Below are 17,682 nucleotides of genomic sequence, written 5' to 3'. Positions count from 1 at the left end.
ACTGTTTCTCCTCCCTGAGCATATGCGCCGAGATTTCGAGGCATGCCAGCCGGTGAGGAAAAGGTGCAGATGGAGCAGCCCTAAAGAGAGGATTAACATGAGCATACGGGCCAGAAGGAAGTATGGCAGGCACAATATCTCCTCCTGCCCTCAACCCCTAACTAAATATGGGAAGCCTTTATTGCTACAGGTCTGAATGGTGAAGTTTTGTTTTTGTTGTAAAACTCCCTGACAATGACAATTAGAATTATTTGGTTCGCTCCTGCTTCTATGAGCTGAGGAACATTGCTTAACTCAGCTCCATTGTGTACCCAGCTGAGTTGGAAATAATTATTCATGCATTTATTTCCTCTCATCTTGACTACTGCAGTTCTCTTTTCACCTGCCTTAGCAAGACTCCCATGAATCGCCTACAAGTCGTCCAAAATGCTGCTGCTGCCAAGCTTTTGACCAAGTCCTCCAAAAGGTCTTGTTACGCCCATCAGGATTTCTTTACACTGGGTTCTTATCAAATTTAAAATCCATTTTAAGGTCCTTTTGATCACTTTTAGAGCCTTGGAGTGGTCAGGCACCTGTCTGCATTAAAGAGCTTCTGCAGTCCTACATCAGCAGCAGGCCTCAGGGTTTGTTAGTTGTTCCTTTTAAGGTTGTGGCTCCTAAACTTTGGAACTCTCTCCCATTGGACCAAAGATCTGTGGACACTTTTAAAAGAGCAGCGCAAGATCCAGCTGTTTAGACTTGCTTTTGCTTGATGTCTGCATTTCATGTCTTTTGTTCTAAAGTAGTCCATATTGCGATTTCGATAAAATTGCAATTAATAGTGCAGCCCTACTGTCAGTTCATATTTTTGATCAGATAAGGGTTACATCCTACAACAGATAGGAGCACCATCCTGAAGTCAGATAGCAGTGTGAGCGGCAGTTTGAGAGCAGAGGCCTGCAGTGTGAACGTGGTCCTCCAGCGGGACGACGCAGCCTGAACGCCGAGGAGGAGGCTAAGTGTTTTATTCAGCACCTTGGCTTCGTCCCACCCATCAGGCTGATGGAAGCCACTCTAATGGATTGATCACACTTTGCTTTTCTTGCCATTAACAGACCCACTTTGTTTTTTTTCCCCTTCTTTTTCTTCTTTCAGTTGGTCGTTTGCCAAGACTCTTTTACATGTGACTGACGGAACCTGTGACACAACAGTCAGTTCCTTACTGTTCCCCCTCTCTCTTTTTTAAAATCATAATTAAAGCAAGTGTATTGAAGGTCAGCAAGGTTTTATTAAACTATAAGCCAAATTAGCAGATGGGCTCCAGGGATGTTGGTCAGGCAGTTCACCACTTTAGTCCAGAGTGAAATATCTCAACAAGTATTTGATACCAGCAGGTCAAAATGAAACTTGGCACAATATTTGGGTATGTGTCCAAATGGCCTCAGCTGTACTTTGTGATAATTAGCTCATGTTAGCATGCAAACATGCTATTTTAAATTAAGATGGTAAACAGGATAAACAGAGCCTGTCAATCAGACAGAATTGCCATTTGGTTTTACTTCTTTCCTTCAGCCTGCTTTATTTTGCCCTAACCCAGTCAGAAGCAACTGACGTATCAGTCCTGCTCACATCATTTCAGTTGACGCACAGAAGTTTGGGTGGTGGTAGTAAGGAGCAAATAACGTTTCTCACGACAAGTTATTTCTAAAGCCGACTTACAATAACCTGAACAGCTGTGTTGATCTCATTTACGCTTCTGGACGTTGTTGTGACTAATATTTTAGATAAAGTGTATTGCAGAACATAATGTAAAACTCTAAATATCAGATGTGTAATCCTTTAAAAGTACTTCCCTCGAATTCAAATAGAGCTTTTTGGGTTTAACAGGATGCATTAAGTTGGAGTTGAACCCTCACCTACCACAGTCGAGCATCTGTTGAGACAGATGGTAAAAGTCGACCTCAGCAGGTTTGTTAATAGCTTCGAGTTAATCTTTATTTCACACAAGGGCCGAAATAAAAATGCCGTTTTGTGAATTTTGGTGGCACCAGATGCAGGTTGTGTGAACTCTGTGCTCTCTGCAGTTCAAGCATTTTGCCTCTCGGGGTTGGATTTGTATTTAGTGTGTTTGGCTGAAGGAGCAGATTTCTCTGTGCGAGGTATTGTTCCCTTCAGTCCCGCGTGGTCAAGAGGATTCAGGGATTTTGAGATTTGCTTCGTAGAGTTTATATCTTGGGAACAAGCGTGTTTAAAACAAATGCAATTGCAGCAGCTTAAGGAAAACGAGCTCAGTAACCGCACACTCCCATTGGCTCATGTTTTATTAAACGGCAAAAAAAAAAACAACCTGTGGGAGTACTTCCACCCTGCATTTGATTCTCTCTGCACTCAACAATCCTTGCAGGATCCTGTTGGGCCGTCTAATAGGATTGTAGGGAGCCTGGAGGGGTTTAGTGCAGCCCCAAAAGCTGTCTGGCTGCTGTCTGCATTCAAAAAAACATGATCCAAATGTTTTTCTTTTTCTACAGATCTTGTTGGATTTTGCTGTTAGATTCTTAACGGGCTATGTGACAAGCATCCTCCTGCTCCTGATGTTTTTTGTAGTCCAGTGATCTACAGTACAGTGAAGCTCGCAGCAGCTCAGGTAGAGAGTCAAAAAAAAAAAAAAAAAAACGCTGCCAAAGTAAAAATAGACTGTGGGATGCAGATAAGGGCAGCAAGCGATGGAGCCGTCCCTTTTTGCGCCAGTGGTTAAGTTGATGGCTGAAGCACAGATATGACACCCAGCTCTTGTCACATGGAGTAACCTCCTCCCTCCCCTCCCTGGACTATAAACACTGTGGAGAGGACTTGTTGTTGACTTCACAGGGACCGACCTAGTTCCCTCTCGCAGCTAAAGGTTGCATGTCTTGTGGCTCTGCACTGTATGTGTGTGCAGACTTCACTTCAAACACAAACAATGAGCTGGAGCGATCAGAGAAGGGGGGGCAAAGAATAGAATAATACTCCTCTTTCGTTCTTACATATGTGGTTCTTGAATCAGTTCCAAGACAAACTCCTGTTATCTGAAATAAAATGTTTTCAGTTTTGACAAATGCATCAACACTCAGGCAGCTGAAAATAGTCCCCTGGGCCTCGGTGGTGGTGGTGGTGGCTGTGGTCAGCAGAGTAGGAGGCAGCTGGAGCTCCTATTAGGCGGTATTAGCTCAGCGCCCTCAACCGCAGCCACAAACTTATCTGCCGCACTCATTTGCAATGGAAAAAGCAAAGCTGATTGGGGCCTGCCTGCCGGCCGAGGATGACAGGGCCGGAGGAGAGAAGCCTAGCAGACTCTGCTGTCACCCACTGTGACGGCTTTACTGCTCGGTGTTTACATTAATATACAGTAACGTCATGTGTGAACTCAGCGGCAGGCAGAGGCAGGATATTTATAAGGCCTGATTTTATTTAACCTCCTACATTCATTACGACTACACAATTGAGTTTATGTTGTGTTTTTCGTGTTTTCCTAACTAAACCTGAAGAATCACTACAATCGCATACAAGAAATAATAATAAAGTGTAGAAAAAACTTAAAATATACACAGACGATATCTGGAGAGATTTTGAGATCAGTGATAACAGTTGTCCAACATGTTTCCTATTTAGACTATCAAATATTTTACAGTAGTGAACTTTTTCCAATCAGATCTTTATTTATTTACTCAGGTTGCACTGCCAGTTTAAATAAACCCCTTCTGTTGTGTTTAAATAAACCCCTTCTGTTGTACGAAAACCTGTTGTTTTGATATTCTATTAATCTATTTTGATGTGTTTTTCCCATAATTTTTGTTTGTCAATATTGTGCAACCCTAGTTAAAATCTCGGACAAATGCTCCAGGGCCAGGCCATTTAAGGCCTTGAAAACAAGTGTGTTTGTTTAAAAGAAAACTCCACATGGGACCTTTTAACATAACTTACTCCTCAATGCAATTGAGCTAACATGTTTTCAGCATGTACTCATTTGGGGAAATTTTTAAATCATTAATCAGGGTAATTAGCTGCATGTGTGTGTGTGTGTGTACAGTTTACCTAATCTCTAATAAAACTGTATCTTGGCTGTGTTTATATTTACATATCGCACATAAAGCTCAGATTTCCATCACTGTGCAGGCATTAAAGTCTCTTCTTCTATCAGCTGTTAGATGCTGCTGTCATCGTTCTGCAAATACACTGAATATCCATAACGCTGCATGTCAGCAATGAAGCGTGATGTCTTGCAGCAAGGAAAAAAGTCAGACATTTAGTAGATTTTTATCTAGATTTATATAATCTCATTGATTGTGGCAAGTAACTTTATTTAAAACACAACATTGGGCGCATTGGGTAGCTCACCTGGTAGAGCGCGCGCCCATATACAGAGCCTTAGTCTTCGATGCAGCAGCTGCAGGTTCGGTTGTGACTTGCGGCCCTTTGCTGCATGTCATTCCCCCTCTCTCTCCTCTTTCATGTCTATCTTTAAAACACAACATCAATCTCTTATTCCATCAACTTTCTGCTTGTATTTTGACCCTTTAAACATGCAAAGCACCAACAGCTTTTTATATGATTTTTTTGTAAATATTTAGCAGACAATGAAGTACAAAACTTTAAGTTTGAGTTCATGTTTTCTGCATTGTAACGATCAATAACAGGGAAATGGAGGAATCCTACTTCACGTCTCAAGAAACAACATTTCTCTCGTCGTCATCATTAAAGTTGACGTTTATAATATACTCGCTTAGACTTTTATTTCTTACTTCCAGCCAAACCTGTGTGTGGGAACCTTGACAAGGTGGAAGAAAAAGTATTCACAGCATTAACTGGGAGAAAAGCACCCCCAGGCATCAGTTGCTGACATTCTTGCACTCAGCGGTTTGGTGCAGCTCTGTATCGTCTACTTACGTGATTTTTTTTTCTCTCTCTCTCTCTCTCTCTCTCTCTCTCACTTTCTCATTTCAGTCATTTCAAGGCAGTCAAGGAAGAGCCTATCTGTTTAATTCAGTGTAAGTATGAGACACACACTTACAATTCACCTCTTGTTTTCTTCCAGAGTGGAAAACTTTGCTTTGTTGCTCTTTTCGTACATTTGATTTATTCAGTGTGTTATTTACAAGTGATCTGGGGCTTGTAAATAAAAGTTACATGGACTCACAAGTAGCTCATTATTTGTTCCGTGTTCACACTGGGTGCCTTTTGTTTGAGTTTAAAACAGAGTTCAATTGTCCCTTCTTCACCTAAACGTACTGCTTTGCTTTCACACTTGTCTACTCTTGTTTTCTGTGCAGCTGTATTCCGTTGCTGCCACGATGACTGCACACGTATGTCCAAATAATGTTTTAACGCACATGCACGAAATTTAGAACAAAGGTGGCAGGTGGAGCCACAAGCAAAAAGCCACAAAAAAAGTTAAAAACAAGGGGTATATAGATGAAGTTCACATTCACTACTGCAGAATTTACTGCTGACTTTATTCCCAATAGTCATGTTCGATTATCCGTTCAACAAACACATTACACTACATTAAATTCACTCTGCAGATGCTTTAGTCCATAATTCCCCCTACAACCTTACAAACAAACACCTACATTTGAGGTTTGGTGTCTTGCTCAAGGACACTTCAGCAATTGTTTTTTCAGAAATTGGAGAAAATTGGGGAATAAATCACATGAAATAGAAATAAAAGTTAAAGCTCCCCTTTTTTAATGCCCTCATCGGAAAGAAACATTGCATGCCATCAATGTGCCTCTTTGTCCATTGTCCACAGACATTTTAGCAGTGCACTACTGCCACCAATGTGGTTAGGACTGCGTGCACATACATTTTGGGAGTAAGGATTGGTGTCTGATTATACACAAACTGCACCACAGTGTGCTTAAAACCAATATTGGACCACCTCTGTTAGGTGGAGTTGGGTGGGATATCTTGGTCTGTACTTGGGTTCAGAAAATAAAGTTCATATTATTCAAATCTTTGGCAAAACACTTGTAGATGTGTACTTACTTACCAGTGTGAAAGCAGACGGAACGGCAATGTTTTTTTAGCATCACAGGGACTAAAACCAGTCTGATTCCAGTGTCTGCCAACTACACGCAGTAAGCACTGATTGATGCTTATTTGCAGGAAATAAACGGTTAAAATATTTATGTTAAAATTGGGCTGAAGTCTACGTTACAAATAAATGTTTCAACCACAATCAAATGACTAGATTTGAATGTGAACCAGGTCCTAACGACAGTAGTCATTGATATGCTGTTGAAACAATGATTATATAGTATGTAACCTCGCCATTAAAACATGTTCATGTCAGTCCTGGCTGCAGGAGCTGCTGGTTAACATCCATCTTTTTAAACCCATGAGACACTTTTAGTGGTTTCTTTCTTGCTTGGTCTTGGATCTTGTCATGAACCACACACAGAAGTTTCTCTTCTCTCTCTCTCTCTCTCTCTCTCTCTCTCTCTCTCTCTCTCTCTCTCTCTCTCTCTCTCTCTCTCTCTCCCCCCCCCCCCCCAAGAGGTCTGAGACATTTTCAGGTGTCACGGTGCAACTGCTTTGTGCCACCCAACTCTGATTTACATTGTTCCTACCCGCCAGAATGAATTGAATTACAGTCTTAATAAATCATTCACATCATGCCCAATGTGAAAGCGCCTGAAATCCAGTGAAAGATGTGTATGGTGCTTTGCAGGTAGCCCCAAATCAGATACAGTACAGTATTGTGTCAATACTGTTTGGTGGGAAAATGAAAGTTTTGCAGACATTTAGCTTGGTTACATATAATGGTTGTTTATTTGTCTGCGGCATTTCCTTTAATTAAAAGCTAATCAGCAGCACAGTGTTTACTGGGAGGGAGTGGTGTGTTTAGTAAGGAAGAAAGTACAAACCAATAGATTTCCCCTACCAAAAAAGTATTTATTTAAGGTTCCTACTGAAGTGCAGTTTTGAAGTATTGGCACTCTAGTATTTCCATTTTGGGAGACTTTATACTTAGACTCCAATACACTTATCTGTAGATATAGTAGATGTAGATAAGCTCAGAGATTGTCACTGTTGTCAGGTTAAAAAATAATCTCCAAACAACTTTTTTGGGACTAAGCAATGTAGCTTTTTTGGCTATGTGGTGTTGACATTTTGAAAATAATTTCAGGGTATTCAGTTTAATCGTTTTAAGTGCAAGAAAATACCCGAAATTGGTGAAATCGCAAGTATGAAAAAAGCGAATATCTCATATATGGAGAAATAGTTTAGATAGAATTAGAATAGAATATTTTCACCCATTTGTATTTCAAGTTTAGATCATTTTATTTCATTTTAATCTTAAGTTTGTAATAATGAATACGTTGCACCAGGTACACTTTGACTGGGACTGCTCTTGTCAATGAGTACTTTCATTTTGAATACTTGTGGACTGTTTTTACTTTAAGTAAAAAAAAAAATGGAGCTCTTCTTCTGCTCTTCCTGACCTTCCTGAACGTTTCTCCACTTCCTGCCTTCCCTGCAGGGTGAATGTCGGCTGCGGGCCAGCTGAGGAGCGGGTACTCCTCACAGGTTTACATGCTGTGGCGGACATCTACTGTGAAAACTGTAAAACCACCCTGGGCTGGAAATATGTAAGTCTCCTTAAACTCTCACCTGAGCCCTTTACTTTTCCCGTCCGAATGTTTCTTGATGCACCACTTACGCCTGCTGCTGTGTTGTTGTGCAGCTATGTGGTTTCTTGGCTCGCAACGGGACAAATGATACAAGTCAAAGGAACAAGGTTGCTCTCATTAAAGCATTGCTTGTTAAAGCCATGGTGACACTTTTCTTTGCTCAGGGTTGTATTTAGGCTGAGAGATTGAGCGCTCTGTGGTCTCCTAGTGTGTAAGATAATTACAGTGCCGAAAAGGTTGGCTGCAGACAGCCAGACTGGTACCTCTGAGAGTCTACAGTGATTAAATGTCAGGGCATTTTGAAGAGGCTTGCCCGGTAATTGTCTGAAAAAGACTGTAGAAGGGTTGTAAGATAACTGAACAAAGTATTAGACAGGGACTCACTTAAAGCCTCTCCTTCAGTGACAAAAACAATTAGAGATTCTCAGAAAGGCACCGCAAGCAAAGCAGAGCAGAGCAGAGCTGGTTTACAAGGCAAATCAGGCTGAGCCGATAATCAAAGACACAGACCCACGTCGACATCCTGATTCTCATGAAGCTCCGCAGGACTGAGACGTCTGCCGGAAATGATCCAGCACTTCAGGAGATGTGTTGTCAGACAGGAAGTTAATTTAAGAGGTGGTTTGGTCACTGGAGGAAAGCTTCATTTTCATTTTTTTTCTCTTCGTCTCTAAAATCCAGCTTTTCTCAGATAATGAGGCCAGATGAATAAATGTGTGCATAAATGTGTGCATATTTGTCTCTCAAAATCAAATTCACTGCTGAGTTATTGCAAACTTTATTATATGTTTGCCTCCTCTGCAGTGTTGTAAATGCATTTTTAAGCTTCCTCCATAATTCACTTACAAAGCAGCTAAAACACCTTGTACGTTACTTTGACGACAATGGTTCGACAAAAACAATCTTAACTCAAGGTTCACTTACTGGCTTTTTTCTCGGCTTTCAACCACATCTCGCAGTCTTTCTCAGTGGATTGAGTTGGCTCAGTTGTCATGAAGATAGTTGTATTTGTATATTTATATCATTAGATTATATCATTACTCATGCGTTATTTTAAACCCAGTTGTAGTTGTTGAGTTGGAGCTCCTTTTTAACTATTTAGTATCTGCAACTAATGATTATTTTTATTACGGATGAATCTGCTGATTATTTTCTCCATTAATCGATTACATTGTTTGGTTTGTAAAATTCAGAAAATACTAAGTACAGCTTCGCTGTTTTCAGTCTCCTGCTTCCAGCTTTTATCTGTTTTTATATCATATTAAATTGAATATCTTTGGGTTTTGGACTTTGGGAAACTGGGATGGACATTTTTCACTATCTTTCACTAACTTGTGGCATTTTATAGACCAAACGATTAATCTAAAAATAATCGGCAGATAATTGATAATTAAAGTAATCGTTGGTTGCTGGCCTATTAACCAACTCATCGTTTCAGCTGTACTTGTATAAACTGTTAAGAAGGTAGTAATTTATAACAGAACATCATGTTTTATAAGCTCTTATGTTTTCTATGCAAAAATCTTTATTTGTAAAGTAACTAAAGCTGTCAGATTAATGTAGTGAAGTAGAAGACTCAAGTAAAGTACCTCAAATTTGTACTTAAAGAAAAAGTAAATGTACTTAGCTATATATATTGTTTTTTTTACAGGAACACGCGTTTGAGAGCAGTCAAAAGTACAAAGAGGGAAAGTTCATCATCGAGCTGGCTCACATGATCAAGGACAACGGATGGGAGTGATGCTCCTCTGTTCTATTTCTGACCATAGAATGCTCTTTATTGAACTGCGTTGGAGCGACGACCATCGACCACCCCGCCCCCCCTCCCAAACCCCTCAAAAAAAAAACTCCTCCCCCTCACCTCCTTCACGTGCACACCCACCCACCTGGTCATCGTGAAACTGAACAGAGCAAATGACATACAAAAAAAAAAGAAAAAAATACGACGACGAGGAAGCGGAGCAACTGTTGAAAAATCACGTCACAGGAGTCCTGTCGTCACTTTAAAGATTGTGTGTTCTCCTTCGCATCGCCGGAGCTTTTTGGGTTTGAACCCCCGCCCGCTCACTCTCACCCCACTCCCCACCACCGAACCAGGCGTAAACAAGTGATTGTGGTGATATGGCGACCACTATGCGAAAGGAGAGAGACTTCACTGAGGGGACATGGCTTTGGTTTTCTTTATTTCGCCCACCAAGCGAGACAGACAATGATTATTTTTTAACGTTATTTGCTATAGTTTTAACTTCTGAGTTTGGTAAGGTTTTGGTTTAATGGCGTATGGATGTTACTGGTTAGCATTTTATTTCCCTGTCAAGTCTGTCATGTTTTTTTTTTTTTTTTTGGCTTGTTGTATCTCTGCCTATAGCTGAGCATGCTTTTCTTTGCTAATGTCCAAATGAGCAATCAGGGACAGGTGAGGAGCGGAGGGGAAAGGGAGTTTATTGTAGTTACACATATGTAGCAGCATCTTGCTTTTAAAAAAAAAAAAAGTTGCAAAGGATGGGATTGTAGTAGTGTGGGATTTTATTCCTGATAGTTCTTTTTTTTCTTTCTTGTGAATTTTCTTTATTCCCCCCCCTTCCCCCTGGTACTTTTCAGGACCCAAAAAGCATTGAAAGCAGCACCTACTATTTGTTTGACATAAATGGATATATATATATACATATATATAAATATATAGATATATAAATATGTTTAGTGTTTGGCTAAGTGCGATTGTGGCTGGTCCCATTTTGCAGCAAGTGAAAACAACCTGAAAAGAAGCAGAAATAGTTTCTAGACTGGGGAATCTGACATCAGTGGCCACATGTCATAAAGCATTAGGGCAGACTGTATTATTCCATTGTCTAGTAATGGCACACTAAGAGACACAACCACATAAGAATATATATACACCCATACTATGATTACATATCCATAAATACTATGAAAATGTTCGTAGTACGTTGATATTGGAACATGGATTCTAAATATATATTAGCTGTCATGCACATGTGTATATGCATATGACTGTGTGTATATATATATTGTGCATGTGTGTGTGTTCACGCATTACACAGTGACATACTTGAACGATGCTACTTTGTTTGCACTTTGCAGAGGCCTTTGGTTCATTTCAGTTTAGAGGCAAAAAGTTTGTCCGCTTTCGTCTGTTTTTTTTTTATAAATGGCCTTCTCACAGATGAACGTCAGATTGTTGGAGACGGAAAGAAAAATTTGACCTGGACGGTTTAAGGGTTTGTTCATCGTCTCTATTAGAAGCTTCTAGATTATCTGGTTTTATTTCAGTTATATCGATAAATTCTGCTTTTCCTCTCAATTTTTTGCTTGAGAAAAGTGTAGTTTCCGATTCTTTGCTGCTATCGTAGAAATCCTGCCATATCCTTCCCGCTCTCGTAGGTCTTTTGCACTTTACATGCTTATCCGTCTCTCTCTCTCAAAGCATATGAATTGTCTCTTTGTGATTTGCCTCTAAGCCATATGAATCTTGTGCCTCTTCAAAACATGAACAGCCTCCCCTCTTATTTTCTGTTGTGCAGTGCATAACTCCGTAAACATTTGTGTGAACTGATGTCTTCCCCCTTCTTCTGGTTCAAAATGGCCCAAAATCCTCATAGAGCTCTTCCCTGTTTGTTTTTTTAGTTTTTCTTTGGACAACAGAAACTTGGTATACATACAAACTTATATTTTCTACCTTAAGATTTAGAGGTGCAAAAACAGATAGATATTCAGTATATTTCTCACCGTAAAGCATAGAGGAGGAGGTTTGGAACATGCGGGATAGAGATTTAAAAATCAGCGGTGATTGACTTTGCCGGCAAGGTCAGTCAGATCACATAACTTTTTATCCTAAAAACGATGACAATGCAAACCCTTAATAGTTAGCAGTGATAACTACTTGAAAATATAAAGACATAAACAGCTGAGATGTTGGCCCGTGTTACAGTTTTTGTACATAAAGTTACATATTTAAGGTTTTATACGTATTTCTACTGGGTTAGTTCTTTTACTTCCCCAACTTGAAGCACTTTTGTTCTGTGTGTGTGTGTGCGTGTGCGTGTGCGTGCGTATTAGCCCACATGCATGCCTGCACTCAAAAGTGAATGTTTAGTTTATTTTCCTCAGAGAGTTTATTTCTCTTTTGTTTTTCCTCTTTCTTTCGGTTTGGAAGTGTTTTTATTTGTCCTGTTGTTTTTTTTTCTTTCGCAGCTGTTTGGTTTCTCTCCCGGTGATCTGTGAGGTCAACAGCCAGGTTAGTTTGTTTGAAAGTGATTTATCCCTGTTTTGTTTGTGTTCTGTTAGCTTGTTTATTTAGCTTGTGTGGTGAGAGCCCGTTAGAGGGCTGATGTTTAGGTCTCTGCTGAGCCATGTAGACAACGAGGGCGAGCTGGAATCTCCCACCATGTCGCAGGGAGAGCCTTTATCAAGACCCTTTCGCCATCACAGTCAGTGTCTCCTGTATAGAGGGCTTTCAGGGGATGAAACGCACCCTCTGGCAGCCATATTGGAGGTCCTTATCCTTTGGCAATGCTGGCTGTGAATATCTGATTGTATTTCTTGAGAACTTATTCATTTTTGTGCTGGTTTTGACTGAAAATGGAACGGTTACTTCCCTGATCTGTTTGATTTATTGTTTTAATAATGTTACCTAAGCTTAGTCACTACATCCCAGTTCTGGGGCTGCATTCTTTGAAAGTTTGCATTTTAAACCTATTAACAAGTCAAACAAGGCCTGGTCTATTTTAAACACTCCTTCAAATGCAGCACTCTGTGTCCCACCAAATCCACTGCACAGACGTTGTTTAAAGAGCACCTGTTTTAACTGACACCCAGTGATTCAACTTCACAGCTGGCTGCAGTGAAGTAGATGTGTACTCCAGGGGTGGGTCAGTACACCATGACATCACTGTTGGGTGTGGTTACAGGTGCAACAGAGCATGTTTTGGACTACAACCATCAGTGATGCTGGGTGTGAAACTTTCCACCAGAGAGATTGAAACAATACTTTTCAGCCTGGTGTTATGTTACTCTTTATTGGTGTATTCAGCGGTCTTCGTCAATTTGTAAAGTCGGGAAATACAGCGTGACCTCATTGATATTTGTGTTCCTGTGGTCATCAGTGCTGGCAAACTGGCTGAACTGAGTTTACTACTACTATACACCACTTTGTCAAGCCATTTCCTGATGATAAACTTGAAAAAAACTGAGACTGAAAGTTAATTATTGGCCTTGAAAACAGCAGTTGTCGAAATAATCTCACCACAGGGTCCGTTTGGTAGCTGTTTATGATCTTCCTCAGCAAATACTTAAATATAAATAATTATCATAACTGGGCCGCTCCATCTGCTGAACAGCTACCAAATGGACCTTGTGGTGTGAATATTTTCAATTTCAGTGTCAATTTCCAGTCAATTTTAGGAGTGGACAAGGAGCACCTGAATGTTTTTTATGTACATGATGCTGCTCTGGCCTTCCGGAGGCCAGTTCCTCCATAGGACACTTTCAAGGGGTGCATCCTTTCGAAGGTTGCAGCTCCTAATTTCTGATGCATTCACTGTCTGATATGATGATCACATCTGGCTGAAAATGTCAAAATCCAGCCATGTGTTTAGTTTTGACTTTTTCCAAACTCGTAGAGCAAACAGAATGGTACTGGTGACTAAATTTGGAAACAAAAAAATATACCTTACCAGACCTTCATGTCTGCTTAAATTTTTACTGAATGGACCGACATTAGTCCAACTTGTTAGCCGTTACATGCACAAAGCCAGTTCCTCCAAGGAAGGACCTCCAAGTTGGCGCCAGCAGTGGTTGCTTGCAGAGCCTCTATACTCCCCCTTGGATTAGTCAGTCTAAGTTGAAGCAACAAAAAGCAGTTTCCAGTGTCACCGCCGGTGTATACCAAATAAGAACCAGGTTCTATCGAATGATCAGTGTCATGTATCAGTGGGCAGGAAGGAAGCCAGGGATCGAGTGTCTCCTGCAGATTCAACTGCTATACCAAAATTAAAGAGGAGAAATCCTGTCATGTATGACATTCTGTAGAATGTCTTGATTCTCTGAACTTAACAGCGTCAAAGCAGCCTGAATAAAAAAATTTAGACATTTGCTGCTGAAAAGCTGTTTACTTTTAATTATTTTTGTTTTTTTTGGGATACTGGCTACCTACTTTTTGAGCTCTGTAACTTTCTAAAAACATAACAGAAAGGATGTTGATCAAAGGCAAGATGGGTATACAGGGGAAAAGAATGTACAAGTTCTTTTCTTAGGACTGTTAAACTACAGTTTAAGGTCTAAAGCATGTTGTATTTATAATGGCTATATGTCGTGCCTGTTTTATTATTATTTTTTCTTCCTAAATTTAAAAACAAATATATGCTTTTTATTTGACTACATTGCTTTGCATTCTGTCTTAGTAAAGCCATGTCACACATCTGTTTTCACTCTAATGTAAACTATCAGATATCACAATAAATTTTCAATGGCATAAAGTTGTGGATTGTTTGAAGTCGTCATTCATTTATAGGATAAAACCATAGACTGTGTCGGTACACGATCCGTTCTGCCTGCACGATCCGTTCTGCACATGCGCAAAATGTTAGCGCATGCGCGGTTGTACGAGAATTTACGACACTGCACGATCTGTTCCACGCTTCCGGTCGACAGCCAAGCTAATGTTAGTTTAGCTAACAGCTAATTCGGCTAACTGCTAGCTGAGACAGCATGTAATAACTTTAAAAGACCCTCAAAATAAAACTTGAAAATAAACGTTGACATATATAACAAACACCTAACATATATAACAGCTGTTACGTCAGTTCTACTTTACTTGTGCTCATTTAAAATACAATCACTCAATACTTGTCTTTATTGTTATTACTGTGAAGTCTTAATTTAGCTGTAGCCTGCTTTTCCCATTACGTTTGAGTTAACGTTATTTTAGACTGAATCTAGCTGTCAGCTAGCGGTTAGCCGAATTAGCTGTTAGCTAAACTAACGTTAGCTTCCCGGTGGAGGCTAGCCATAGGCTAGCATGGAACAGATCGTGCAGGTCGTATGGATACGTAAAACAGTATTATCTTGCGCATGTGCAGAACGGATCGTGTACCGACAGACTGTATAATATTAATGGACAAAGCATCTGGTTCGGCGAAGTGTTGAAAATGCGGAAGTGTCTTAAACCTGCATTCTATCTGAATTCCAGCAGGGGGCGACACATGCGGTTGCAAAAGGAGGTCGGTTTCTGTAGCAGACTATGAGAAAGTGACCCACTTCTCACTTGATTTATTACCTCAGTAAACATTTTCATAATGAGTTTATGGTCTCAATCGCTAGTTTTAAGTCTTTGGCAATACAGAATGATGTTCATTTTTCATCTCGTTGATTTTAAAATCGGCGATAATGCAGGGGGTGTTTTAGGGCGTGGCTATGATGTGATTGCCAGTGAAAGTGTGTAACGTAACGTAGAGTGTAAGCAGCTCCTCCCTCACTCCTCCCTCTCGTCTAAAATCGTCACATCCGCAACCAGGATGGCTGCGCCCGTAACGGCAAACTCAACAACACATAGCAGATCTCCACAAACCAATGGGTGACGTCACACATGCTCTGTCCATTAATATGATACAGTCTATGGACAAAACTAATAATAGGAATTCTTTTATTGAGGGACTGCTTTGCAAAGGAAAGTGAACATCTTTATACCTTTAGACATACTTCATGTTCAGAGGAATCTTATTTTGAAATACATACATGACAGGTGCCCGGATAGCTCAGTTGGTAGAGCGGGTGCCTAATTTATAGAGGTTTACTCCTCGACACAGTGGGCTCAGGTTCGACTCCGACCTGCGGCCCTTTGCTGCATGTCATTCCCCCCCTCTCTTTCCCCTTTCATTTCTTCAGCTGTCCTGTCAATAAAGGCCTAAAAGTGCCCAAAAAATAATCTGAAAAAAAAGAAATACATACATGACACTTTTGCAACCATGATTTAGGAAAAGAAGAATAGAGTCTGAAGATAGGTAGATACACAACAGTTTAGCAGTTCCATTACATCTTTACAACTAACAACAAAATGTTGCCATATATATCACAAACTATATTTTTGCAAATTTTCTTACATTTTTAAAAAGATTAAAAGTCTTAAGTCATTTTGTATATTATGCAACCATTCTTCACACTTCAAGAGTTTTCATATATGTTGTAATTACAATCATCTTAACTGTCCATGTCAGTATGTCTTTAAATATCTATTACACATTTTGACTTTTTTCTGATTCAGAGGATTTTGCTGTGGTTTACAAGCAAAATGTGAAAGCCTTAAAAATAAATAAAACATTTGCCTTGGGATACACTTAATTTGCATGAATAAACAAAAACAAACTCCAAAAAAATGGGCACAAGTTTTATATTTTTTACATTATGAGAGCTATAAAACATGTGGAAAGCCACAAGAACATCACACGTAATGAAAATAAAACAGCATGTTGCAGGAACACAGAGCTGAATAAAAGGAAGTTGGCTGTGATATGCGTGAAAAGATGATGAAATTAACTTTGTCAGTTTAGCAGAGAGGCTGAACTTATGATTAAATATTACAGGCATGGAAGAAAATATGTCAGAAAATGCCCTTTTCATGTAAAACAATCACTGGAGCATGAAATTCACTGGTCGCACTACTGATGTGTGAGTCTCAGACAGTCAGGCTGGTAGACTGTCAGATAATTAGATTAAAACTGAGAGACCTGCAGAGTTTTCCACTGGTGGTGCTTCTATTTTTTTTTTTTTACTGACCTAGAAGTCTACCGTAGTCTGCAGCCAAACTTCCTCTTCACAAGATTTGACTGCCCAAAAATATCACTTCAGTAAACATCTGCATATAACCTAGACAAAGCTGTTGAAAAAAGGGAACTTATTAGCTTTCATTGTGAGTTTTCAACTGTGTTTCTGCATTCCTATGATATACTTCAATTTTCCCTAAACCATTTATTTGCCAGTAAGCAATTTGAAAAGATTATTATTAAACTCAGAGACAAGTAAATACCCTTTCTACTGTTTGAAATGTATACTCATCTTTGCTCTCTGCATAAGGAGAGAGAGCAATAATCTCATGATATTTGTCCATAAAGCTCACAAGGCTGTAGGCCATGTCCTTGTTTACAATAAAAAAAAAACTGGTGGAACTAAATACATGTACTCAAGTACTGTATTTAAGTACGATTTTGAGGGTACTTTACTTAATACTAACTTAATTTATTTACTTAATTATTTCTATTCTTTGCAACTTGTGCTTCACTACATTTTGGAAGCCAGTATTGTACTTTCTACTCCACTCCATAACATTAGTTACTTTGCAGATTCAGATTATTAATAAAAAAATTAATTAACTAACAATTTATGATGTATTATTATGGATTAAGTATTTGAAATGATATCCACCTTTACCAGTTGCAATATTCACGAGCCTTGCACAGACTTTAAATGAAAACAGCACTCAACCATTTGCCTTGGTATTTTGAAGATTAATCATCTGGTGTTATTTTTTTCACGATCTGTAATTGTTTTTATTGATCATCTTTGTCGCATAATGGTTGCTTGTCTCCTTTATATAAATGTTTTTCTCTTGGTTGGTACATTGGTCTTTGTACTCCCGGCCCCAAAATCAAACAAAGCACTTTGTCTTTGATAAACTGATCTTAAGAGCCTTCGTACGTCCCCCACTGTCCCTAACATGGTGAGTTATGGTGTATTGATCTGCAGCGTCAAAGTTTATAAACCATGTTTCTTTAAAACAAGTGAAAAGACTATAAAGTGCATTAAGATACTATAGTACATGTATAAAGAAACACATTTGATGGCATTATAATGTCTGTAATGCAGATAAACCAGGACTGGAACAAGAGACTAAACACAAGATTGATCCAACCTCATAAAATTGTTCAACTTTATATATTTATCTTAGTTGAAAGAGTGTGAAGGACCGAGGTGATGACTGAATCTCACCTCCGATTTCCCGGGAGCTTCTCAGTCTGTTCTC

General features: G+C 39.5%; 1 protein-coding gene across 4 annotated transcripts in view; it reads left to right on the top strand.

The window, feature by feature from the left end:
• The window catches only part of ypel1 (yippee-like 1), a 34,529-nt gene extending 20,386 nt beyond the window's left edge, over positions 1-14,143 (top strand). For all 4 annotated transcript variants that reach the window (XM_031305252.2, XM_031305255.2, XM_031305254.2 and 1 more), the window contains 3 exons: positions 4,960-5,003; positions 7,499-7,607; positions 9,301-14,143. In XM_031305252.2, coding sequence (XP_031161112.1) covers positions 4,960-5,003; positions 7,499-7,607; positions 9,301-9,390 — 243 coding nt within the window. In that variant the 3' untranslated portion in view covers positions 9,391-14,143. The remainder of the gene's footprint in view (positions 1-4,959; positions 5,004-7,498; positions 7,608-9,300) is intronic.
• Positions 14,144-17,682: the final 3,539 nt, after the last annotated feature.

The sequence above is a fragment of the Sander lucioperca genome, chromosome 2, assembly GCF_008315115.2.
Source record: "Sander lucioperca isolate FBNREF2018 chromosome 2, SLUC_FBN_1.2, whole genome shotgun sequence".
Classification (NCBI taxonomy): Eukaryota; Metazoa; Chordata; class Actinopteri; order Perciformes; family Percidae; genus Sander; species Sander lucioperca.
Note: the sequence above shows the minus strand (reverse complement) of the source record. Positions and strands in the feature narration are given on the sequence as shown.